Here is a 27,547-nt window from a genome sequence, read left to right as displayed (position 1 = left end):
CACATTTGTCCAGCTGTATAAATGCCACATACTCAACAGCCATTTTTTGAAAAAAGAGTACTTGTTCCTTCAATCACTGATCTCCATTGCTTTCCATTTCTAACAGTTTGGAAGTGATTACGTTTACTCCATTTAGTGTTGGTGAGTTAGCAAACAAGTCAATAAAGGCTTGACCGTCTTCTGAGGATTGCGTTAGACTGGGATCCAGTGGAATAGAACCTACAAAGAAGGAAAAAATTATTCTTTCAAGAGCTGAAAGCAAGATATAGCTAGAAGACTCTCCTCTGTAAAAACTGACTGATATCAATGTCAAATTGAACACATTACATCAATGGGAATTTTCTGCAATTTGCAATGACCCCTAGGCGTAGACTAGTTCACAAACAACCTGTACTGCTCTTTGATAAGCTTGACACAACAAAAAATTTGATTGACATTCCTTAAGCTTCCAGCAAATGAGACCATTACATTTCCAGAAATATACTTCACTGCTTGATACTAAATTTAAATATAGACAAGTGCAATAAATGGTGAAAAGACCATTTTCCATGACACATGATCTAGATTGCCCCTCACCCCTCTATCCCCTTCCTGTGTAAAATAGAATGTCGCAGCTCTTTGCCAAGGCTTCACCTCCTCCTTTTGAAACACATTTGTGCATTCCTAAAAGAAAGAAAGTGGAATATTATTTCACACTGAGGATGAAGGTACACTAGAACAGTCAAAAATACAACAAGTCATACATGTAGTATATTAAATATTCTTTTCAATGTCATATAAAGGAATAGCCTGCTCCACACATGCATTTTGCATGGACCTGTCAGGCAGTGGTTCCTCCCAGATACCCATAGGTGTGCAGTGAAAGGTCTTAAAACCCTGACCGTATTTAAAGATGAAGCAAAAGATACTGATACCCTGTTTAAGGCCCGAAACAAGAAATTCAAGGAAAAAACAAAAACTATGAATGGCATGAACGGGTCAGCTGTATTTCACTTTTGTGACACTGGAAGTTTAAAAGCATCAAGTGTTGAAGTTATTTTCTGTTTAGCTGGGCATTAATACAAACTGCAATGTTAGCGGACACAATTTAGGTAGGTACCCTTTCTAAAGATCACACTGTCAATGCAATAAATGTCAACAAGGGAACAAATGATACACTATTTAAGGATTGAGAACCTCAAAAACTACACCCTATCCCATGACACAAACCGATATAGCCCACATATGGGAGTACCCCCCCCCCCCCCCCCTTTGGGTGTTTCCTCCAAAGAGCATCTGTCTAGGAGGCTAACACTTACAACACAATGAGGACAGACAAATCCACTCATGTTCTCCACCACTCTAGGATTGGGATTTTAGTTTTCTTGCAGAATGTCAGTTCTCTTCTGACCTCAGACACTGCCATACCCTGAGAAACAACAGAAATGTCATTCAAAAATCCATCAAAATACGAAGTATTACATACTAGTTCATTCTGGTAAATTTCTTGCAAATCTTTTATTAAGCAATTGAAGATGGAGAATTATTCCATGCCCATTAACAACTGCTGATATTTTTCTTTGAGAACAAAGGGAAAAAAAAGAGGATTAAAATTTCAAAACTGGAGACCAGTTTTGCCAATCAACTGATACTAAACTAATTTTAGGTTTAAGCCAAACAATGATTAGAGCGGATTCCACCTGAATTGATTGACTATTAAAAGGCTAGTAAATGCCTAAAAGAAAGGCTGGCCTTTCTTCAATGCTCTCAGGGCTAAATCAACAAAGTATTAGTCAGAATACACATATTTTAGCAAACGTAAACTTTCCAAAATCCAAATAAGGCTTACTAATAATTGACAACATTTATAGAAAGGTTATTATAAAATAAAATACTTTAATATGCATACCTAAGGGTTAGTGACAAAAATTGCTCCATCTAGATTGTAATGTCGCAGATTTTCTACTAACTGTAATCATTCATGTGCTCATCAGATGTTCCTGGATTGAACAAAACCAATCTTAGGACAGAGCAATAATGATAGGATTACACACTGCATAATGCAAAATGAATGTGCCCTATTGTACTATCAGCAAAGTCAACAATAATCTGATCCGATCAAGGGAGGTCAACTCCAGTCTCCTAGTATGGAGTATTGTTACCTCTCCCTTAAATGTTCTTAATGAGGAGCTAGCCTATTGCTGGATACCCCTTAGTATCCCCATATTTTTGCAGTTCAGGTTGGCCAACAACTTGTTAGTACTCATTTCTCCTCCTATGTGGTGAGAGGCATTGCAAGTCAAGCCTCTTACCTAAGTACACAGTACAAAGATCCATGAACAGGCCTTGAATCCAGACTTATTGGTCTATAGTGTATGATGTTAACCACTGGGCCACTGTACCTCACAAATTAGTACATCAAAAGCCTCTGAAAATAACATTTTATATAGTCATCATACCTGGAGGTGTATCAATAAGCTGGTAATCCAGGTCACCCCAGCACAGATCCGATAGAAACTTCTTGATCATTGCTAAAAAAAAAATCATACCGGTAACTGTCACTTGAAAACTCAAGGAAGTCTACTGGAACATCAAAATATTTGTAGCACTCTATGGAATTTGCTCCATTTCAAAAATCATTAATAAAAGCTCATGGCAGACAGTATGGTGCACTGGCCTGGAACAACGTTTTGCTGATTTCAAACATCTTCCTTTCATTCAAAAGCTCAGAAAAGCTACAGTGTTTCCGGAAGTAGCGGCATAACTTTTGTACAAATAGGGTGGTGTCACATAAAAAATTTTGTACTTTATATATCAACTAGACATAATACTGCCCCCAAAAAAGAAAATTAAGTATTGTTTGCTCACTATCAATAAAGCCTAATTATAGCTACCTTAAGTTAGAAAACATTTTTTTTTGAGGTTTCCTACATTTTAAACCACAGTAATTTTGTGCATTACAAAAAATGACTCAACATGTGGTGGCATAGCTCCTTGAAGTGATTTCAGTATAGTTTCACTAATGGTGAGACACTCAGATGTAGCTTTGATTAACAAGCTTGAACAGGTCAAGGTAAGTCAAAAAATATATATTAAGTAAAGAGCATAAAGGAATAAATACCATCTTTCTTAGGTCCTCTCCACAAGACGGCATCATCTCTGTTGTTTATTAAGAAACCAGTTGACATAACAGCCAGTTGTTGGTCCTTGTCTATGTAAACTGGAACCCAACGAAAAAGAAAGGTTCACAGTGATCTTTAGAAAATACTTGTAAACACCTTCGGCAAAGAACATAGGCAAACTTTGATGTCAATAACATAACAGCTGATCTTATAAAAAAAAGTTTAGAAAAAGAAGTATGAATATGAAAAGTATAATAATTAAAACACAGGTCTGGAGCATTTATACTGCAAATAATATAAATTTTGTGGATTAAAAAACTTCCCCAGATCAAGCAAGTTCACCCACAAAAGTTACAAGGACTTGAGGTAGTGGCCCCTGTCAGACCAGTATTTCATGTACAAGAAGCTGCAATACTTCAAGTCAGTATCTTGCTATCACACTGGAGAAAAGGAATTCTCCTGTAATGAGCCACTAAAGTTCATAGACACTCTTTTACTGTTACACATTAAACACAAGTGTGAGTGTTGTTACACTACATAGATTAAAGTATATTTTATATCCATTAAGTAGTGAATGGCTCCCACTGAAATTATGGCTTCAAGACAATCCTTTATATTATGACTTACCCAGCAGAACACTGGTGTATATCTTTTCCCTCTACATTCATCATCCTTGGAATACTTGGTCCACCTAAGTCAACATCCAGTACGCCAACCTAGAAGATAACAAGATAACACAAAGATTAGCCATTTATTGTGATCAAGGTAGTACTGCTGTAACAATACATTCTTGAAGACACTTCTCTGTTACCAGTGGCAGATCCACAAATGTTCACCGGGGTGACTCTGGGGTGGGATGGGGAAAAACAGAAGGTGCTGGGGGAAGGCAAAGTGAACAGTTTGAATCCTAGGCAGGATTTTTCCTAAAGTGTCACCAGTTCACATATCATGTGGCCAGTACTGTAAATATTCTGATAACAAATCTCTCTCCCAAACATAAAACACGAAAACAAGACCAATCCAAAACATAGAAAATCATCTGATAAAGCTTCTCCCCCACCTCCCAAGCCCCTCCCACTGTGTATGAATCAATGACTTAATGCGGGTAAAGGTAAGTCAACAGAACGCAAAGATTTCAGCTAACCTTCTTTCCTTTGTTGTAAAGAGTCCATGCTATCTGTGTCGTAAACAGTACTTTTACCAACTCCTCCTTTACCAACCAGAATCATGTGCTTGATAGATTTTAACATTTCTTCAAGAGTTTGCTCCAACTGACCTGAAATTTACAAACAAAAACCACATTGTAACTCAGTGAGAATTACAGCCAGTGCCTTCGCTGTACTTGCCTACTTGGACTCTAGAGAGACAGGACAGTTCCAACAATGTCACTAAGCATGCATCTTTAGCGGTGATGGACAAAACACTGACCCCCAGTCCATGGACCACCCCAATGGACTACCCTAAAATGAACTACCCTACAATGGACTAACTCTAAAAATAATAAAATAACACCAGCATAATATAATAATAATAAAGCCAGCAACCAGTGTTTTTCTCAAATGCATTGTAAACATTCAGATTCAGGCTGTTTGCTTGCAAATCATTTTGGAACAATTTAGATGGAAAGGAGCTGAATGTTCTGACTAGCTTGTTAATTTGTCATTGTTCCTGGAAGGTGTTATACTATTCAGTCCTTATTCTTGTCATCTCCTATCATGACATTTTTTAGCTTGTGCATGTGTAGTGGCTGACTGAATAGCATGGAATAAAATTGAAAATCACTGTGTGACATTTACATTTAGTAATGTGCTATTCCTTTAAGAAATAGAAAACATGTACCGTGTTTCTATCTAGTTTTAGTATAAATCTACTAGCTTTCTATCACGAATAACGTTCTCTGATTGGCCACGCTACTCACTATCTATTCTGTGATAGATAGTGAGTGAAGTTGCAGTGTACCCGTGTTAACAAAATGACGACCGCTTCTTGGCATTTTCGAAGTGTCTCTGAAGAGGATTTAGATAGCTGGAACTGTATTCGAAAAAAATTCCATAAAAGGACTTATACTTCGGTTAGTTTTACTTTAAAGAAAATAAATAAATACACCGTTTGTGCAAACAGCAATTTTTAACACATTCGTTGCACTACGGTACTCACCATCCGCCATCTTGAATTTGAGAAGGAAACTGCTGATCATCCTCTCGTACAGTCGGCTCAAGAAGCTTTCCTGCATGCTAGCTGAAAGGTCATCCTCGGAGACCCAGGGGCAGTTAGTCGGGACGACGCGATATTTTCGGGCCACGCAATATTTTTGGGCGAAAGTTTACTTGATGTAAACTTTCGTCCGAAAATATCGCGTGGCCCGAAAATATCGCGTCGTCCCGACTAACTGCCCCTGGGTCTCCGAGGATGCTGAAAGGTTGGCGTCAAATGTCAGTTATCTTCCGCCTTCAGCATAATCGCCCGGGGATTAAGCTGAGGGTGGGAGATTACTGGCATTTCAGGTTACTTAAAGATTTGTGCAAAACCACAAATGAAGTGAGGGACCGCGGAGGGGGAGGAAGGACTATAGCCCTACCGCTTACTTGCTTGGGTTGAACTGTTTAGGGCTCCAGTCCAGATGACATGAATAATGTACGAATTTTGCAACTGGAAAGTAATAAAACGGCGGAACAGTGATCCCTTATAGAATAGTTGTATCCCACGAGTCATTTGAATTTTTCGGTATAAACACAAGCCTTTAGGCGGTGAGTGTGTATACCAAGAAAATACAAATGTCTCGTGGGATATTCCGTGGTATACCATTCGAAAGCGACAGATAGTGCTCGACTTGCCGAAATAGTCAGATTACCGAAGATGTTCGAAAAAGTACGATTTTCCTAGAGGTTACCAAAGGTCACCGAAGATGCTCTATTTGCCGAATTAGTCGGATTTCTGAAGATGGTCTTCTTTGGCAGTAAATCGATTTTCCGAATCACTCGGATTTTCGTAGAGTTTACCGAAGGTTACCGAAGATGTTCTCTTTGCCGCATTAGTCGGATTTCCAAATGTTATTGACTTCTTGGACAATGTTCGATTTGCTATATAAGTCGTATTTCCGAAGCTATTCTGCGCATGATTTGACAGTGCTCGATTTGCCAAATTAGTCGGATTTCCGAAGATGTTCAGCAAAGATTACCGAAGATGCCCTTTTCGCCGAACTAGGCGGACTTCTTCGACAGTGCTCGATTTGCCGAATTAGTCGGATGACCGAAGATGTTCGACAACGTTCCAATTTTTTAGGAGGTCCGAAGTTTACCGAAGGTCACAAAAGATCGGACGAGTAAATAATGAATGATACCGTGAGTGAGTTCCTGTCTTCATTTCCAGTTCTACGATGCGTTTAGCTACAGTTCGGAGGATTTAAACACCGATAACCAGGCTTCGATTGACTCCGGAATAAACGTGGTATAAGCCCAATCAAAAGTTAGAAATAGTCATAGAGAACTATTTTCTCACGCATTCCAAGACTCTACAACCCTAAATTGCTTGACATAGCCACACATGGGCCTATATAGCTCTACATAACAATACATTTTCATACAATTGAGCTGATATAGCCCTACCGAGAGCCCTACATCTTCCTGATAGTAGCACAAAGTCCTTAGTAAACTCATGTATATAACCACATATAAGCAAACTTTGAGCTTGGTCAGTTACATTCCAGAAAATAACTTTAAAGTACAATGTCATTCAACACCTTACAAAGTCCTACAGAGCAATACGTAATTAGATATTCCCCATTGTTTTACATAGTCCAACATAGCATTACATATAGGTTATTGACTAAGCGTAAGGTCAAGAGAGCTGGATATTAGCCAAGTTCTTTGTTCGTTGAGGCCAAGAAATCGCACAGGCTTCGTCGTAGAGAACATCGCAAGGAAGCAGCAAGCAACTTTTTTCTGTCTTATGTAATTTATAACAAGTCAATAAACTGTTTAGAAACAACAAAAGAGAATAATTAGTAACTTCACCACAACCCCACAAATTTTAGAGCGTAACTTCAGCACTACCCATAAATTTTATTTTCATGAAGAAGTTCTTCTCATTCTCGATTTACCCAATAACTAAATATTTATTCTTCATGCAGAAACAGCAACAGGCAAACGCTGCTTAAGCACACTTGTCCACTTTGATGTAAGAAAGACTCCAAACCAGTCTTTATCCATGACATGCATTAGGTGAAGCATTAATTCGACATAACAGCTACTCCTGCCCTTGTAAGTGCTTCTAGAGATAAAAAATGTAATATCAATTCAATAGCCAATGGCGTTATTGCTGTATAGGAACATGAACTGCTTAAAGCTCAAAAAGCTAAACAGGAATAGAAGTTCATCTGCTCCAATTCGTAGTTCATCATACAATCCGGCGGATATTGTGTCCACATTTCTTTCTTCGTCCAAGTTATTTTGAAGACCAACTAGCTCTCGAAAAACCCACATCAAGTGTTTATTCATGCATTCTTTTAGAATTGTGACTGCAGGAAAAAAAAAAACAGAAACTGCAACCTGCAAACCCAGCTTGAAATACAGACACAGTCCTCGGGGGGTTCATATGAGCCAGAAGCGCTGAGGCAGTTCAGGCCCGGTCAGAAATCAACCACCCTATTCCGACACTCCACCCAGACTCATGTTTCCAGTGGATTGTCGCATGGTACTCATGATACCTGCGTGCTGTGCCCAACAGGATAGGTTTCCAACTTGCGAGCACGGAACTGGACTAGTCGACTTCTCGAATGCAACCACACCTCTGGACGTGAAAGTAAAACAAGCACTAAGAGGAGCGCGCGAAACTCTCCACCCAGCTTAGGAATGCGTGATTGCCGTCTGCGATCATTCCGATTTCAAAATGGACGTTTCATTAGCTCGTTTTAGCGCTGATCTCGGATTTTTGTAAGAAACAAGTCGATACCTGTGTCCTTATTTACCTATCCTATCGTTACCAGAATTGTCCACAGCCGAGTTGCTCTCAGGAAAGACTTTTCCGCTTTCCACTCCCACTGGAAGATTTTCTCAAATTTCCTGTTTCCCTGAATTCATCTGTTCGAGGCATTTCTCCGGCCAGGAATTACCCCAGTTCTTCCATGGTATGGATCCTTATAAGCCACAGCTGAACCAGGCTGATGATCAGTAGACTGCCGGGGTTGCGACACCGATATGCATGTGATGTACGTACTGCACAGTAATCAGCACTTCAAGGACTAATCTAGAGAAAAATAGGTGTTTAGATTGATAATTCACAAAGGAAAACTAAGTTTAAACGTTTCATAATTACATGTTGTCTTCGGTCTCTTCGGGTCTTATAACAAAGATTTTTTATCAAAATTTAAACTTATTTACAAAGAGTGTAAGGTTAAATGTGCGAGAGTCATCTCCTCGGATAACGTAACTACTTTCCATGCACTCGATTTCTAACTCAAGCATTTTAATATAATTTTCAGATCATTGTTCCACAGTACTGGTGTTGAAGCTTTTCTAGGAAAATTAAACATCGAGTTTTTGCTGGCACTGTGAATTGTTGCTGAGCCCGAAAGTCACTTTCCTAAGAGATTGTTTAGTCTTTTAAAATATCATATGACCAGTAAAATGTCCAGAAATGGTTCTAGAATAAAGTTCAGTCTATTTGCTGATTATATAGAATGAGAAACTCGTACTTACCTCTAAGAAGGCTTTTTCCATCGCCCTGCCTCTCTTATCTGTCTCCGCATACTTCAACATGGTGACTGTAGTCTAAATGTTTCACCGGTGAAGAAGAAATTAAGGCGGATTGCATCTTTCAGCATCGTTTATCCTGTTTGTCGGTTGCCACTAAAGATTAGTACAGTGCAGTCCTGAAATGTCCTAAGTGGTGAGAGCCACAGAGCCCAGCAATGCTTGAATGAAACCGTTTGAAGGATCGTTGCCATCTTGTCAAGCGAGCTTTCAGTCTCATGGCTTCAAGAAACTTGTTCACGTGAAATGAAATGCTCAATGTTTAAACAAAACTCGCTGTATCCTTTTAAAGGTTCGCTCGCATTGCTAAAAGTAGGCAAACCTGACGCGAAGTGGATACAGCTCAAACTGAACTAAACGTCGGTTGAGAAATTTGAAAATGAAATTTGGCTTAGGTGCGCATGGACAAAGGAAACTGCGTCGTTAAGTTTGAATTTCATTATCAAATGTGTGAATTTCTCGCGCATAGCAAGGAATTGATAATAAGTTTTGCAAAGTATCAAATCAGCGCATTTAAGTTTTCATTGCATCATTTGCATAACAGGCAAAGTATTACTTCAGAGACCACTGATTGCTTCTTAATTCTCTTGGCGTTAGTTTCTAAATGTACTGGTGCATTTTTCACCTCGCTTTTGGCCGCATCACATCCATTATGTTGACACTGAAAGCGCGGGAAAACGGGAGATGGAGTTGTTGCGTTGCCACAAGTGTTAGACTCACGTGGTCCAGCGTACGAAGATTCTACGAAGCCCCGAAATGCCCCGAAATCAAATGGCTCGACATTCGGCGAAAGCGATTTGATGGATCACGAAACAAAGAGACAGACACGTTCTTAACCACGATCAAGCGGTTAAATCTGATTCGAGTATGGAAACCGGCCATCAATAATTTAAGAACCCTAACTTCCAACGGGTTTTCCAAAAGACTATTTTAAGACACAAGATTGATGCATTGACCGACTGGACATTGTGCTATGAGCAGTCTTTGATCGCACACTGTATTACACTGAGTTACAAAAGGGTTAATAGTTAACTATTCTTACAGAATATGTTAGACCCTGCATGCTTAGAGCACAGGCAGACCACTCTATGTGTTCGTGATTACTAACCGTTTTTTTTTTTTTTTTTTTTTTTTCGGGCTTAAGGGCTCGCTTCGGTTGCCGGATTTCCCCCCCCCCCCCCCCCGCCGGATTTTTTTTCCCACCGTCGCTGGGAGCCTGTTCACAGGCTAATTCACTTTCTGTGCGTTCAGCCGTTCGAACGGATACCGTAAGGAACGTTTTCGCGTGAGAGGTCACATATTTGCCGATGCATTTTTGTGGTTGAATCGGCAAAGTTCTTCTTTTAACGACGCTTTTAGAGTCGAGAAAGTGAAATTGGCGATGTACTTACTTCTTTTTACGTGACGCGTGATTGGTGAATAAAATTCTCCGTGATGTGTAATTTAATAGGAAAATTCAGCGTGATGCGTGATTGGTAACCCACCTTTGCCACCCTCCAATTGTATGAGAAGCGAAGTACTCATTAAGAACCGCACTAGTTTCAGGAGCAATTGTGCCATTTTCAATCAAACAAATTTGACTTGAATTGTCACTGGACTTGCTATTTGGTTAAAGCGGTCACAGTTCAGTTTTTCCAGAATAAACCGACCGAGCCTCTGGAAGAAACAAACGCAGCTTCCGAACTGTGACCTTGTTTCTCTGCAAATGATTGTTGTTCCAGTTTTCACTCGTATTTTCCATACAAATGATTTCTGAAACGCATTTCTGTTTTGAATAGTCTGGTCAGTTAAGTTTGTCATCGATGGCCACTCCAAGTGATTTTGCGTTAGTGACCTGGCTAACTTGAAAGTCATTAATTGCAAGTGTCGGAGATTCTGTGATCATGAGAGTACTTAGCCTCTGCCTATATCCGAGAAGCATGAATTCGCTTTTAGTCGTATTTTAAGTGAGTTTGTTTGCTATCGGCCAATTGTGAACATTTTCTAAATCTTGATTTAGATGCCACAGTAAGACCAAGGACTTAACTAAACATGCCAGTTAAGTTAGCCTATCAGGAGACAAGCTATATTCTTCTTCTGCTCTTCTCTCCCTGTTTCAGGGCTGGTAAAAATTTGAGTTTTGATAGTTTGAACCGATTGTGCCTGCAAGTTTTTGGAGCAGAAACTGAGGGAGAATAAGCAATAAATAGGAGTTTTGGACAAAATGAAGCGTGAATTGCAGAGGCGAACAGTTTTCCGAGAGCGTAGCTCGAGCGGTGAAACTGTTAACCCTTTGAATACCAAACTTTCGCCAAAAAATACTGTTTTTAACCGTTTAGTCAGGTTTTTTAGCTGCCATGACGCTAAATAAGCCTAAGTTTTGCTAAGAAAGCTTTTTTTACTAAAAGGAGAGATTTTTCGATTATTAGGTACAAAATCGAGCAATATTTCAATTCCGGGCACGCGCATAAGCCAATTTTTTTTCCTTTTTTTTTTTTTTTGCCATTAACCGTTCTCAATTTTGTTTGTTGCCCCTTTCCTTTCTGTTTTTTCTCGGCCCTTTTACACTGGCTACCTTTTGCGTTGCATGTTCTTTCTGGTTGCCGTGAAAAGTTGGATGTTAATTACGGGCGAAGCCTAGAAATGGACCTCGATCAATCATAGGCGTAGTGGACCATTTTACCACCGTTTTTGCACCAAAACTGATAACGTTGTTTTTCGATTTGCGACGTCGGAATGTCGTCGATATCTAAACCTGACCATTGTATGGAAAGGCCTAGCCTAGTACTACTATCTGCTTTTCAAGAATATCTGATATAGTAATAATAATAATAATTAGTGAGGGAATCCAACTCGCCAAAGGCGGTTTTCAGTGGAGCCCTCCTAAATAAAAATCACCTAAAAATGACATAAATAAGAGTTATCTAATAAAATTACTACAAGCTAAAATAAATAAGAGTAAAAAGAGTTCGTATTAGTTTAAAAAATGATGACATTTAAATTGATGACGTCACAATTGGTACAAAGAGCACGACCATTAATTACGCATATATGCGTAATTGGTATTCAAAGGGTTAACCAAAAATGTATGAATTCCTTCGTTAATCTCGTTCGCAGATTCCTCTTCGCCCACAAGAGATCTGGGAACGAGATTATGAAACTGTGAGCTTCGAGGAGACGATTATGTCCAAGGACATATATCCGAGATCATAATCCATCAAATATTTTCGCTCGCGCGCGATTGGTCTAAACGCGTCACGTGACCGAATATTCCCCAGCTGAAACTGGGAAATATCCGAGAATATTCTCCAATTTTCGAAACTGCGCGTGTTGCGAAAAATATTTGAAGGGTAATAAACACAATAGCCTCCATTTGACTTTGAAAATATGCTCGGATATTTGTCCTTGGACATTATCTGTTCCTCGAAGCTCACAGTTTTCCTCGAGCTTCGCTCTCGGAAAATTGTTCGCTTTTCGGAACGGATAATGTTCAAGGACAAATATCCGAGCATACTTTCGCGGCAAATGGAGGCTATTGTTTATATATTTTCGCGCGCGCAACGTGCAACGTGCGCGCGCTGGATATGAGATGGTAGATAGCAACGAGCCGCGTAGCACCGAGTTGACAACAATCATCTCAGGCTTTAATTGAGTTTATTTTTAAGTACCAGAGACGGAGCAAATTAGAGCTGAGATTAAAAGTATAAGCGGTGGGGCCATGGAGAAATTTTTTGATTTGTGGGGATTTTTGTCTATGTTTTTCTTTCTTTTTTTTGGCGTTCATGCAACGCTTTTTATCTATATTTCGTTTTTTTCCGGTCGTTTTTAGAGTACAGTAATTTGAACCATCACCCACCCCTTTCTGGCCTGTGAGCAGGCTCTCAAGCTTTGCAGCACGAGCAAATGCGAAGGAATGAGAAATGAGTCGGCGCGCGAAACGGGCTGGTGAGGGCGGCACGAAAAGAGGCTCTCGTTTTCGCCGGCTCGCTTCCTTCGCCCACTCGTCTCTCGCAGCTTCGCGTGTGATGGTGCTGCGTGCATGAATGCGGTTTGAATGAGGTTTTTTCCTAAGATGACTAAGATCAGGAGCCCATTGCTAAGATAGACGGGGATCTTTCCCGCGGATCGACTGTGTCCCGAATATCGCTCGCAAAGACTTCTGGGTGATAAACGAAAAGACCTGTGTCTATTGGAATGACCACACTCTTAACAGCGGCGATCGATCGAAGTTCACTGTTTTGAGTTGGAAACGGAAAATCAAGTACACACCAATAAGCCATAAGAAAAGAAAATCCATTACCGCACACGTACATAAGCTGCAGTAATCTTGAACATGGCTTCATGGCGCAACTAAGCAAAGGAGTATTCCGTTCCATGGTCTGTCGACTTCACGTGAACTCTCGGTGCCATCATCGCACTGGTGATTAACTGCTCTTTTACAACTCTCTAAACTTCCTGATTTTCCGGCGGCGGGTTTTGATGTACTTCCAGAAAGCTTTTGTTTTGAGATGGAAAGAGTGCTGGATGTTCGTCGACCGCCAGAACAGAGTCAAACTGGGCTGTCCAGAGCATCGAAGATATTCTTTGGTTGCGACATTTTTCAAGGTAAAGTTTACATTTCAGATTCGTACATCTGGATGGGTAATTGATAAGCTAACTGGAAAATGAAATTCCTTCGACTCTGTCTGTTGCATGTAATTAGGCTGTTTTCTATCTTATTCTTTTCAAAACCAAAGGCTAGACTGTTTATTAACCTACTGTGCTGCTGCCAGCGTTGAATTTTAACTTTATAATTTTTTCTCTTTAGTAAACAAAGTTTGTTTCATTGATGATTGATATACGTATAAGTTACCTTCAAGAACTTCAATTCATTGGTTCGATTTAATATGTCACAACCATTAAAGCTGATGAAAGTTTTCATTAGAACACTTGACACACTTGTGTCGCTCTGCCGCATAATCCAACAGCACGTCTAATCTTCCGTTTGAATCGATAAAAGGGCACAATTTTCAGTTTCTCCTCTTCAGGTGTCCGGAGGTCATCAGAACTTTATGAAATACGAGAGATTTATTGCAAATCGACTTTTGAACTTCGGGCCAATGCGTAGCGATCGATATAAGCTTGGTTTCAGGTAGTTACGAAATGATATTCTTTTTGAAATAAGTTTTTATTATCATTACAATGGCTCTCCTTTAGTAGTTTACTCCAAAAAAAAAAAAAAAAAAGAAATCCGTCTTAGGGGTTCAGTAATTTTTTTTTTTCATTTTCGCTTCAAAATTTTAAAATTCGGCTAGAGAATTAAGAAAGAAAAGCACTCTTTCATCTTTGTTAGACCAGGTGAGCAATTAAAACCGCACAATATTTGTTTTTTGGCAAGCTTATTCACTGTGGTCCAGTTAATAAATAATTGTTTAATTGCCAGTTTTATGAAGCCAAGTTTAAAACAGTTTTGGCTTGCCTCAAAGTTGTCATAGCAAAACATTATTTTTGACTTAGTAATTGTTCCAAATTGTTTTGTAATGGAAATGCAGATATTTTCATCTGTACATAAAAGGTTTAATTATATGGGACTGACACAACACTTATATAATTATGCGTTATTGCAAACTTTCTGAATTTTCGAATCAGTAAAAATAGTGTTAATTCTGTACAATATGCTTTAAATTTTACTTTGAGTCTTTGGAGGTGATTGTTTTGATGGAGATAAGTGACAGCCAGAAATATGTCTGCCTTTGCAGACTGCAGTGAAAGTGGTAATTTAAATCTTTTTTGTTTGGTGGGACAGGTGTCCCATATTGTTTGCAAAAGGTGGCAGTATTTTCAAAAGTTTTTCAAAAGTTATTGTCTCAATGTTTTGTCTTATTAGTGATAGGGACAGAAAATTTCTATCATTATTGTATTGTTGAATTTGCACAATGTGCAATAATTCAGAAAACGTTTTTACAGGCAGAATCAATATTGTTTTATGTTGTATACATTTTTATTGAAAGTATTTAACAGTGTTCATTGCAGTGGCTGATATACTATTTCTTGAATGAGTAAAAGGTTCATATTAAATTTTCACATTTACATGTATCTAGCCTTACATGTATAACAATATATATATATTTTAGCAATTCTTAATTTGATTAAAAATTTAAGAAACTGATGAGCCCACTCAGTTATAATTTACTTTTTACAAGTGATGTTTTTATGTGCACTTTAGTGGTATTAAATCCTTGAAATGAGTGTTCTTTGTATAAACTGCATCTTTGTTGTATTTTTTAACTCATTCTTGAACACTTTGTCACTTTTCCGTTTGATTTTTTCAATGTTCTGGTCATTAATATTGGCAGTGGCAGATCTAGGGGAGGGGCTGGGGGAGCCTGACCCCCCCTATTTTGGGTACAAAAAAGAAGAAATCACAGAAGGAAGAAAAGCCCCTCTCACCCCCCCCCCCCCCCCCCGCCAGCTCAAGGTCTGGATCCACCACTGATTGGTGGGCAGTCTTAACATTTTTTCAGTTATAAATATAAACTTATATTTAAAAATAACTTTTTGTGGTATAATTTAGTTTCTTATTTCTTACAGTTTAAGAATTCTGCCTGTTACAGAGAGATTATAGAATGTCATTTTGATCTTGCAACATCTGTTTAGACACATACTTTTCTGCCATTCAGCAACCCAAATCTTAAAATTACGAACAATTACTTTTTTTCAAAGTCTGCAGAGTTCTTGAAAAATACAGATTTTGTTAGGTGGAGAAGATAAAGAGACACATCTGATTCAATAACAATACCGGTAGAACTAGGCTTGGACTTTTAATACAGCCATCTTCTTGAGTTGTGTTCTTAGAAGGAGCATGGGCACTGTATGTATCTGTTGTAGGTAATTTTTTTCTTCAGGTAAATTTGATTTTTACCTAGGTAATATTTTTTTAACTAGGTAATTTTAAAACAAATTTTTTTACCTGGATATTTTTAATCTGTTATGATGTTCTTCATTTTCACATAGTAGATCAACGGATATTGACAAAGCTGGAGTGCCGGTTAGCCAGATTTTACCCGTTAGCCCGTGTCGGTTAGGGGTGACACTATTTGGCGCAAAGACAGAATATCACTAGTTTGCTTGCGGTTTGCTTTCACTTCAGTTTGCTTGCGGTTAGCTTTTTTTAGGTAGTTTAGGCAATATTTAATATTATTGTTGTTCCGTCATTCCACCTCGAATGGGGTCACGTTTTGCATAAATTAAGTTTGGACCGAGGTGAGTCTGGGACCCAAAAAAGCAATAATTAGGAGAAAAAAAAGAAATTTTTTCAACTTAAGCTGTGTAGTCTAGTGGAGATCGAGATGGACATGTAATCTGAAGGTCTTGGGTTCAACACACGGTAGGTACTTGTATTTTCCTTCTTCCTTTGAAATTAATAATTAGATAGGAAAATAAGAAGAGGTAGGTGTAGAATAGGGAGATAGTGAAAGAGAAGAAGAAGTAGGTGGGAGCAGGGAGAGATGAAGAGAAGAGTAGGAAATGAGATTTTTCTCCTCCTTTTTACCTGGTTAAAAAAAAAAATACCTAGTTAAATAATAAATTTACCTAGTTAAAAAAAAATTACCTACTGAACATTTTTAACTGTCACATATCCATGACTGCAAGACATTGAGACTAACAAACTAATCTTTCCTTCAAGTCTGATATACTTTCTTATAGTTGAAAAGGTGACTGGCACTGATTTACTCCACTGGCAAATACAGTTAATCTGAAGCATAGGTGTAGGGGCACCTTCTGACTTGGGGGTTTGACCTTTTTGCCCGTAAATCAGGATACAAACGCACCCAAACTGCAGTAGCAACAAGAACGTTGTTCACAATTCGCGCGTCTAATGAAACTGTTATAATTCCAGAAATAGTTATGTATTTTGAAACCTCTAATACTCTTTGACCGCAATTAACAGCTTAATAAAATCAAAAACTTACAGAAGGAAAAGTTATTTCTTCCTCTTACAAAATGTAACGAAAAAATTTTAAAAAGCTCTTTGTGGAACTGTTCAAAATGACTCTTTTCAAAGCCTCCACATAGAAAGGTCTCTGGGCCTCATTTCTTTGATCCTTTTGTCGTTGTTTTGTTGATGGGAAATTGGGAAAGGAAATAACATCCATATCATGGATTTCCATGATACACATTTAACCAATATATGGCTTTTCCTAAAACAGAATGCCTTGATTCCTCATATCAATTGTAATGACTTTAAGTCTGTTTTGGCAAGGCAAACATCAGAGAGAGTAGCCCTTGAAACCTTGAAACTTTTTGGAATATTTTCTCCCAAGTCTTGTTGTGTCTTTTTCTAAAACCAGGGGGAGGGTGGCTGCAGCTTAAAAAACACAGACGAAAATCCTTCAACAGCTGGTGATGTGATACAGTACATGGCTTAGTTTTGTGTTTTTTTTTATAATAATATAGCTTGTTCTTTTTTTGTAGTCATTGCTGTAGTAGTGTTTCAAAGTTCAATGATTGCTCTTGGAGACTTCAGTGCCTACAATAATACCAAGGTAGTTTCTGTGATATATAAAAATAGATAATCCTAGTTTATTTTCCCTTATAGTCAATGTTCGTAGTACAAAGGGCATAGTGGCCTGGCTGAACTATTAAATGTTTAAAACAATTAATTCAAATTAAAAATAACAAAATGAAGGATGTAAATTGGTCAATAAAGGATAAAGACCATCAGATAAAACATCTTTGGGACAATTTCGGCAACTTAATTTTGTCTTTATGCATCTGAGTCACAAGATATGAAGGAAATGGCATTTCACAGAGTCAAACCTCAAATTTCCCTTCAGATCAGTAGCAGCATCATTCATTCTGTTGGAGAGTCATGACCCTGAGACATGATCCTTCCTGTGTTCTGACATTTAGTAATTTATTAACTCCTCCCTTTGATGGTCACATCAAGAACTTTGGAGGAGATTTATGTAACTCTATAGCCTTTTCTTATACTGGTCTAGTTATCTCAACTCATGCTGGCACATAATATGTATTGTTTGGGTCTATGTTATTAGCATCCTGGAATGGGACCAGGTCGCAGGATTTATATGGTAATCTACATGGGTGCTGTTTTTTACACATGTCTTCTCTGCTTATTTGCTGTAAGTCAAACTTTATAATTAAGTTATCAGATTTTTATTGTTTGTCTTAAATTTATATTGAGTGAATTAAATTGTAATTTACGGTTTCATGTGATAGATTTGTTTTAATTTTCATAAATTATTTGCCCAGAATAACTGACTTCTTGTAACCATTCTCATTTGCTCTGTTTAAACTCGCTCTCTCCGAAAACTTGTCTGTTTTTAATTATACCTTACTTTTTTTTATCTTATTTCACTTTAATCGTAATAAGGTTTGTTCATTTGTAGGTTTAGTATATCTATTAGTTTTATTATGTTCTCCGCTCCTTTCAGTGGTTCCTCACCTGTACCGAAAGTTAACTAATTTTGTAAAATTATATGGGGGCCAAGTAGAAAACCGAATGGTTTACTTAATGACCCCCATGCTCTCACTTTAACATCTAAAATGTATATTGTAAACATACGAATTTTATCTTTAAATCTAAACTGTGAGGAAATAAAGTATGTTATATTAATTAAGGTTATGTTGTCCTCAACAGGTTAAGCGACAGAACTTTATGGAAATTATAGCCTTTGATTTGCAAAACTTTGGATTTCTTGCATACAGCTTCATCCAACGTGAGTCATGTTTCCCCATATCTGTCTATTTCAGATATGTGTGTGTATGAGCATGAGGGCCATATTTGAGAAATATTGGTTGAGTTCTTTTTTTTGTGCATTAACTTGCAAAAAGTCCAATATTCTCCCATACTGACTGAACAAACTAGTTCAATACAGCGTTTATTATAAGGGCTCTTTTTAATCTGGTGATAATTTAATGCATCTGCACGATTCACTCTGAGTTTCTCTATAATAATTGTGAACAGTTAACTGAAATCGTTCTCCTAACATAAATGTAAAAAGTTTCCTACCTAATGAAACAATTTTTATTTTGTGCAATGAATTGAAAAAGCAATTTTCTAAAATTAATTCACGAGTGCTTCAAGTAAGCGCTCTGTAGTAAATTGCAATATTCGGACCACTAAGGGAACCAATCACAATTTTCCTTTTCATTGCTGACCAGTTAAGTCATATTATTATATGGCTAGCTCTGTGAGCGGGCAAGATGAATCAAATCCTGCACTGTGATTGGCTACCCGAGCAGCAAGATGGAGCTATCTTGCCTGCTCGGGACTACCCACCATGTCCCACAATAAAAATTTCCCCGAAAGCCATATAATAAATCCTTTATTGACCAAGCTTGTTTGGTCAAGATGGCTTGATATTGGCCTTGTTCTTTTTTTGCGAGTTTATGGACCAAGACAGAGTCAAGGTCCGTAAACAGACAAAAAGAAGAACTTGGCCAATATCCAGCTGTCTTGACCTCACACTTGGTCAATAACCCATACTTAATGCAGTTATGCTAACAGATATAAAATACATCTTTTGCTTTTATGTTCTTTCTAATAATTGAAAAATAATATTCCATTAGTATAGGTAATCATGCGGTTTTGAGTTCAGTTTGGAATTAATTTGCATGAGTGAGTTTTTCAAAAAGCTAAAATTGCATGAGCCGCTTCGGCAAGTGCAATTTAAGCTTTTTGAAAAACTCACAAGTGCTAATTAATTCCAAATTGAACGAGAAAAACTGTATGATTACTTATTAATGATATAAACATGAAAAAATTTGCATGGAGGAAGCCATTTCTTCTCAATTTCGAGAAAACTTTTTTCAAAGTTTCCGCACTAAATTTTCGTCATTATTTTATGTGATATCATTGGCTTAGAAAATTTCCTATTTTCTTTCAGCCAATCATAATCTAGAATTATGATGTGTAATTTGCACTGGTGTTACACTTTTTGCACTGATGTTACACTTTTTGCACCAGTGTTACACTTTTTGCATTGGTGTTACACTTGACCTGCACCACTCTCAGCCAATCAGAATCCAGTAATTTTTTCATGTATATTATTAACGAGTTAATTTGGCATTTCTTGTTTCAGTTTATCATGTGAGATTCAAGAAATATAACGGATTAAGAACCAGTGAGAGTGATGCTCTACCAAGGATTGTAATAGCCAATGTGAGTAAATTTTGCAGAAATGTTTGGCTTCATTGAGCCTTCTTGACAAGACAAAATATCCCAAAATATTCCAATCTTGATTTGTTCAGTTGATCAGTGAATTCTGATCAGGCTATCTGTAAAAATATAAAAATTATTGAAATAAAAAGTCTATAATTAAAAAAAATGTTATAGGCTTTTTAGAGTTCAAAGATGTAATGATGGGGAAAGGTTTCCCTTTTGCTATGGTAACAAATTTGCCAGTAGCAATCAATGTTAAAAAGTGAAGCCTTGGAGCCGACTGGGTCATAACTGCCAGAGCTTAGCCCAGTTTCTGTAGCATGAAGCGGTCAGGAGTGTTTCTGCTCCCTGCTCCCCTGGATGGGATGGTAGTCCATTGCTGGTACCCATTTGTACTCCTGGGTGGAGAGAGGCACTGTGAGAGTTAAGTGTCTTGCACGAGAACACAACACAGTGTCCCTGGTCAGGGCTCAAGCCCGGACCGCTCGATCCAGAAACAACCGCTCTAACCATGACGCCACCACAATGTTAAGTAAGACACTTAATGTTGCTGTGGACGTGATACTTGATTCTGGATTTAAAAATTGAGTTTCAGCGTGGCCTGTGACTTACTTTCAGAGTTACATGCATGTACTCTGTCCCCAGCCAGAGGAAATGAGTGCCAGCAAATTATTGTTTCAGGCTTACCACAGGTCAGGAAATGGTCAGGGAAGAAAATTCTTCAAGGTCAGGGAAATGTCAGGGAATTTTATTTTGAAGCAGGGGAAATTGACATTTTGAAGAAAAGCCAAGGAAATTTGAAATAATGTAATACACTGATTTAATACCATGGAAGGCTGTGAAGAAACATTTGGGATCACTGTGATCTCAACAGCGTTTTTCCATAAGGAAGAAGAAAAATTGTTGAAAATTTAATGCTCATAATGAATGGGTGGAAAGGATGGCTATAAGGGGAGGCTAGAAGCTGCTACTATATCTGACATTTGTATTTATTTGGTCAGTGAAATGTTATTGTTATCAAGGAAAAGTATGGTAATTTTGAAAAGTGATGTCTGTGTCAACCATGTGTTTGGGTATAGACTAGCGACACATAAGTAGCTTGCATCAAACTAATTGAAGGGGTTGGTCAAGAATCATGCTAAGTGCAAAATTTTTGTGGTTTTCAATTTAATAGAAAAACATTATTGCCTTGAAAATTTCCAGACTTTTTGAGACACATTTGAAAAAAAAAATCAGTTTTCCTAGCAGTATCTCTTGGTGAACTTTTTTTGCACAAGAAAAAAAGAAATCTTTTGTTTCCCCACCTGGGGGAAAGGAACTAAACTAAGCAGGTTGTCAATTTTTGGGGTAAAAATAGTTGATTTGCGTTTCATAACCAGGTGTTATTGTTTTACAGGCAATGACCCTTTTGATTCTTAATATTGTTTTTACGTACCTCTCATACAAACTGTACATGGAATTTGGATGGAAAATCTATAAAAGAGTGCGTTTTAACATCAGGCTGAGAGGTAGGAGGCAGTTATAAATAAGCTCTTTGCCTATGATTTTTTCTAAGTTATGAGGCACCATTATGTCAGCATAACATTTCAAATCTCCAACGTATAGTCAAGCCTTTGTCAAGCAGTTTCCCCATTAAACAGGCCAATTTTAAAGTTAGGTTGGAACTCTTCTTTGAGACAAACAAAGAATGGTCTGTAATAAGGGACTGTCCTTATTAATTAGGTTTACATAATGCATTGTTCCACTGTACTGTCAACTCTATACTGTATTAACTCAATCTAAAAATCACATCCTAGGTGATTCCTTATTTTAGCCGAGAAATTAAGCGTGAGAACTCATTTTTTGATGACCAGAATAAAGCTGTTGAATCCAAACTAACCAATAAAAAAAATGACAAAAGTTGCCTGAAAGGTCTCCAACGTGCTGTAAGTTTGATGGGTTACAAACTTGGTGGTAGAACCATCATCTGTTTTCTACAATATTATTGGTTCATTTGCAAAAAAAAAAAAAAAAATTGAAAAAAATATTGCTATCCTTTGTTTGCAATGTTATTAACCTTTTGATAACTGTTAACTTTATTCAATGTACCCAAGTTCAAGTAGTTGTGCTGTAATACAACTGCATTGTAAACGTTTGGCGGCGAAAACTTTCACAATATCTGACAGTTGAGCTACCAGGTAAAAAAAAATTTAATGTTTATTCCTATCTGTAGATTAATGCATGGCTATAAGTTAAAATTTGTTGGTATTTTTTTAACATGAGATTTTGTTAATATCTTCTCAGGAATTTATCAACTGTATGAACTTCTGTTTTGCCTTTTGAAAATGGAAATTCTTTACTGGGTGAGTAGTCTGAAAAGTTAGTTTATCATTTTCAGTTTTGTACATGTAATTATAGATCTTAGTTAGGTAAAATGATTCAAGCAGAGTAATTGTCATTACATTGTACTTAACAGCTTTTCTTTTTCATTCTTTCTTCAAACAGGGAATGTTTGCCATCGTTCACAGTTTTGTTTTGTTGCGGGACTCACATAACATTCTCTATTTCATGAGCCTGTCATTTATACCTTTAACATTAATGTATGCTGGTCTGGGCTACTATGCGGTGAGCATAACATGATGTCAACAATGGAAATTTAAAATGTGAAAAAAAAAATGATGTCAATTTTGTGGTAGTACTATAGATAGTTCTTTACCATCCCATAAATTATCAATATTTTTACATTTTGTTGAATTGAGTGGAATGCATAGTAAAAACTGTTTGCTTTCATCATTAAGATGATATCATGTAGACTACCTACATTTAGAAGAACAGTTTGAAATCACCGCACCAAATTGAATGATTCGGCCTAAATTCCTTGTCATCATTATATATCGGTTTTCAATTGCTGAGTTTCTTAACATCAAAGCCAAAGTAATATCACTCTGGCCAATCACAAGGATGCACACAATCCATTAAACCAATCAAATACAGGCAACTGATGCAAAGGAATGTGTGCGAGAAAGTCACAAAATTGTTTTGGTTTTACTTTTTATTGGATGACAAAGTAGCAAGAGTCTTTTTTTAAGCCAACTGTATTTTGAAGTTATGGCAAACGAAGCAAATATAAATAATATCACTTTCGACACTCAAGTGAAAACTACTCTAATACAAAGAATGATACACCGCAATCATTTGAAACATAATTATTCAATACTAAGTAATGTTAAACAAAGTCTGTGAAAAAAAAATGTTAAAAATGACGTTGCTGTAATTCATCTAAAAGTGCATTAATATGGGAAATGTGTACAATGAATTGAAAGTTAGACATTAATGATCAAATGAGGAAACTTGTAATTGTGAGAATGTCCAATTTCGATATATTGAATAAAATTCTAACTTGCATTGGCTTCAAGGCTTAATAGGTGATTGATTTGCGTGTTGAACTTCAACTTGTCTTGCACGCTCACGGAGCTAGCCATATAATAAACTAAAATGTTGGCCTATTGTAACGTGGCTCAAAACTTGTATTGTTTTTTATCAGGCACGGCGTGAGAACAGAGTGCTCATGATATTTTTCCTTACCTGGACCCTTGCTGGGATTGGTTACTTCTTGTACAAACTTTATGGGTCAGTATCTGTTCTTTTTAACTGTGAGTAATTTAAAATACGACACCTCTTAATTTACAATGCCAGTGCCTTGGAGTTTCTTGTGTTTAAAATGTTTACTTTTAACAAAGTTGTTTCAGCTGGTGCTTAACTTTATCAATTTGATCATGGATATTTTGTTGCGTGTGGCAGGTTTATTACTCGTACATGCAATGGCTGTGCTGAGTTTGAAGTCACTGGAAAAGATATCCCTTCTGAAGCTTTCATGCATTTTGTTTATTTAGGTAAGTTTGACATCAAAGTAACACTGTCAAAGCTCTGTTTATGTAAAAATTTTAACTTGTTAACTGACAATTAATAAATTTATACTATATTTGTTAACTTTTTTGATTTTGTTTTTTCAACTCCCCTATTTTTGTATTGCCTTGGTTTGTTTCTCATACAGGATCCATGAACCTTGTGGTTGCCATAATAATATTTGGCATTGCAGTAAAGGTATACCGTAATTTTGGTGGTGGATTAGCGCAGCATTGTAAGTACCAAAATTTTATTACATTTTCAAAATGAATGAAGTCTCAGGCATTGAAGTCAAATGAAATTCTCCCTTTCTGTCGTTTCCCTTCCATCTTCTTCCTGCCACATCTTCCTCCCTCGCTCCCTCTCTCCCTCTCTCCCTCTCTCCCTCTCTCCCTCTCTCCCTCTCTCCCTCTCTCCCTCTCTCCCTCTCTCCCTCTCTCCCTCTCTCCCTCTCTCCCTCTCTCCCTCTCTCCCTCTCTCCCTCTCTCCCTCTCTCCCTCTCTCCCTCTCTCCCTCTCTCCCTCTCTCCCTCTCTCCCTCTCTCCCTCTCTCCCTCTCTCCCTCTCTCCCTCTCTCCCTCTCTCCCTCTCTCCCTCTCTCCCTCTCTCCCTCTCTCCCTCTCTCCCTCTCTCCCTCTCTCCCTCTCTCCCTCTCTCCCTCTCTCCCTCTCTCCCTCTCTCCCTCTCTCCCTCTCTCCCTCCCTCCCTCTCTCCCTCCCTCCCTCCCTCCCTCCCTCCCTCCCTCTCTCCCTCCCTCCCTCTCTCCCTCTCTCCCTCTCTCCCTCTCTCCCTCTCTCCCTCTCTCCCTCTCTCCCTCTCTCCCTCTCTCCCTCTCTCCCTCTCTCCCTCTCTCCCTCTCTCCCTCTCTCCCTCTCTCCCTCTCTCCCTCTCTCCCTCTCTCCCTCTCTCCCTCTCTCCCTCTCTCCCTCTCTCCCTCTCTCCCTCTCTCCCTCTCCCTCTCTCTCTCTCTCTCTCTCTCTCCCTCTCTCCCTCTCTCCCTCTCTCCCTCCCTCCCTCCCTTCCTTGCTTCCTTCCTTCCTTCCTTCCTTCCTTCCTTCATTTCACCCTTTATCTTCTTTCGTTCGTTCGTTTCTTCCTTCCTTCTTCCCTCTCTTCCTCATTGCCTTCCTCTAAATTTCCTTTCACTGGGCTTTGTTTGAAATAGTGCCAGGCTGCTTGTGCTCCATCGTCTTTTCGTCTCTCGGTAGTTCGACAAAAGAAGAAACCTCAAGAAAAGTCTGCAGCTAGATTAAGCCTAGGACGAGGGAGTCATTGTTACACTGAAGAGAGTGTCGTTTCCGTGACGTCATACGACAGCGCATATGACGAGTTTGGGGAGAGCGTTAGGTTGGACCAAGGAATGTTACATCCTGTTCACACAGATCTGCCATTACTGACGGAAAACGGACACCTTCGAGTGGACAAACGAAGCTGTAGTTTGCCGAATTTGCTGTCAGACTCCTCGGCAAGGCCTGCTTGTTATCCGGACCGGCCATTGGATGGAGATGTTTCTTTATTGAGCGGTTGGCTGCAAGCGGACGAAGGGAAGCGAGACTCTGCAAACCTAGAAATCATCGCAGAAGAGCCAACAGTCGAAAATCCAGAAACATGTGAATCTGGAGCAAAACTAGCTCCCGATGAAACGCCTCTTCAGGCCGATGAGACTACACAAGGCTCCATATTCAATGCATTTACAAACGGTGTTCACACATCAAACAATAGCAATCTCTCTTCTTCTAACTTCCACGTACATGGTTGTGTGAATAACGCAACTGAACTGCTCGTATGTAGAGACACGCATCTGGTGCCTAAACATGGACAGAATGGCCATCTTCCCGGGAAAGCTCGCATGAAGCATGCCGGCACAAGCTTTGAAAATAGTTGAGGACTGCAAGTTGTAAATAGTTGTGACGGAAATGATGAACAAACTTCTTCTCAAAGCTCACCGCGCGATTTTAGTACAAGAAAACCATTAGATTTAAGTCAAAGAACAGCACATTTCGCTCAAGGGATTCTTTGACTGTGAAAGGATTCCGGTTGTGGTCATTTGCAATCGTTTCGCATTCAATTATCTGAAAATGTATTGGTGGGAACTCTGACCCGGCGGGGGAGGACCCCCGTTTAAAAAGGACAGGGACGATCGTCGTACCCTTAGGGGTTAAGAAGCGGGTTTGGTGCCTCTTGAGGTTTTCAGCATCAAAAGGTCCACAGGTGTTGAGCCGAAAAAAGTCAGTGTCAGTTAATGTGTTGTCTTGGAATAGACCATTTTAAAGTTGTCTGCTCAGTGACCTTTGCTGCCTTTGAATGGCAGCGAGGCTAGAGTTGATGTTGTTTTGATACAGACCTCACTGCTTTTGTCATGTAAATGCACCTAGTTAGCATCAGAACAACTTGTTTTACACAACAAAAGCAGTGAGGTCTGTATCAGAACAAGGTCAACTCCAGCCTCGCTGCCATCCAAAGGCCAGGTCACTGAGCAGACAACTGTAAAATGGTCTATTGGTACCTCTTAGGGGTGAAAAAATTTCAAGCCACGCCCACAAAACGAGATCTTGCTGCCTCTTGGGGGTTCTTTTCAAAATTTCCGACGAGCACCCCCGTCCTTTGTATATGGGTCCAACTGTATCACATATGTTCACCTTGGACAAAGCTGAAGCAAAAACCCAAAAGTCTCGTAAGTGCGTACTAAGACACGGTAAGATATATTTTGCACAATGTTCGTATTTCCCTGTAAATAACCCATCGCTTTCGTACATGTTTACGTGATCATTGCATACAGCCATGCACAATCAAACCTCGATGGTAGAAACTTCAAAGGGACAAAATTGCCTGTATTGGAGAATTAATCTGTAATAACGAGGGTTTTTATTATATAAAATAAAATGGAATTTATCAGTGGAATGTGGTGTCTCTGTGACTAAATCTGGTGGCTGCAATAACGAAGTCCGGCAACACGGATAAGCAAAGCCCAATAAGCCATTTCCCAGTTGCTTTTTACTTCTTGTTTCGTAACGAACCATGCTGCATGACCTGTCGTGTGGAAGTGAGATTGATTTGCAAGACAATGACCGTGCCAGAAAAACTCATTTCAATATGAACGGTTGTGCACCAAGACTCGTTTTGAAACAGAGGTAAGAGCAACTCTGAAATGATCATGAGCGTGATCTCACTTTCAATATGATCATGTGCAAAGAACTACAGTCAAACCTCTCCACAAAGACCACCTTGGGGACAGAGGAAAGTGGCCGTTGTAGAGAGGTGGCCGTTATGTGGAGGTAGGGGTAGCCTGTGTACAGCCGCCGCCCCCCCCCCCCCCCGCTCAAAAAAAATCGGGAAGGGGAGGGGCAGCTGTACACAGGCTAAGGTAGGGGCTGGGGATTGGGATGTAATATGACACCAGTTTTTTTCGGGGTGCAACATTTTTTTTCTTTTTAAAAAATGCTTAATTTAGCATGTCAATAAAAATATTTGGCGCACACAAGCAGTGTACAGTGATATACATGTGTCTTGTACAATGAGACGGTGGTACAATTCGGCGCTTTCTGTGACATCTTGTAGCTTGTATGAGTTCTACAAGAAAACAAAAATGATTATAGGACTACAAAAAGGATTGCAACAAAACTGCAAGTAACAGCCTACAACTTGTATGGCATCATCTCTTGATGGCAT

General features: G+C 38.7%; 1 protein-coding gene and 1 pseudogene across 2 annotated transcripts; one reads left to right on the top strand and one right to left on the bottom strand.

Annotated features, from left to right (window-relative positions):
* Nucleotides 1-576: 576 nt before the first annotated feature.
* Nucleotides 577-5,395, bottom strand: LOC110053871 (cytosolic Fe-S cluster assembly factor NUBP2 homolog; annotated as a pseudogene). Its single transcript, XR_016205844.1, has 8 exons — nt 5,259-5,395; nt 4,246-4,377; nt 3,729-3,817; nt 3,101-3,234; nt 2,439-2,510; nt 1,889-1,979; nt 1,299-1,408; nt 577-663 (listed from the first exon to the last, which is right to left on the bottom strand). The product of XR_016205844.1 is annotated as a cytosolic Fe-S cluster assembly factor NUBP2 homolog (transcript).
* Nucleotides 5,396-12,989: 7,594 nt separating this feature from the next.
* Nucleotides 12,990-26,779, top strand: LOC110053903 (uncharacterized). The gene is made up of 12 exons (XM_020760212.2): nt 12,990-13,435; nt 17,285-17,355; nt 17,866-17,952; nt 18,471-18,549; nt 19,915-19,994; nt 21,391-21,502; nt 22,278-22,336; nt 22,479-22,598; nt 23,518-23,603; nt 23,775-23,866; nt 24,028-24,114; nt 25,087-26,779. Exons 1-12 carry the CDS (start codon nt 13,339-13,341, stop codon nt 25,761-25,763), a joined length of 1,647 nt encoding a protein of 548 aa, XP_020615871.2. The 5' UTR covers nt 12,990-13,338; the 3' UTR covers nt 25,764-26,779.
* The last annotated feature ends 768 nt before the right edge of the window (nt 26,780-27,547 follow it).

The sequence above is a fragment of the Orbicella faveolata genome, unplaced genomic scaffold (genome assembly GCF_042242905.1).
Source record: "Orbicella faveolata isolate gen_17 unplaced genomic scaffold, um_ofav_v1 contig_13, whole genome shotgun sequence".
NCBI classification, from domain to species: Eukaryota; Metazoa; Cnidaria; class Anthozoa; order Scleractinia; family Merulinidae; genus Orbicella; species Orbicella faveolata.
The sequence above is the reverse complement of the archived record's forward strand: the minus strand, read 5'-3'. Positions and strand labels throughout refer to the sequence as shown.

Coding starts and splice junctions, on each gene's coding strand:
- LOC110053903 (XM_020760212.2), top strand. CDS start 13,339: ATGGAAAGAGTGCTGGATGTTCGTCGACCGCCAGAACAGAGTCAAACT. Junction 13,436..17,284: donor TGGTTGCGACATTTTTCAAG/GTAAAGTTTACA, acceptor CTTTTTTTGTAG/TCATTGCTGTAGTAGTGTTT. Junction 21,503..22,277: donor TTTTAACATCAGGCTGAGAG/GTAGGAGGCAGT, acceptor ATATCTTCTCAG/GAATTTATCAACTGTATGAA.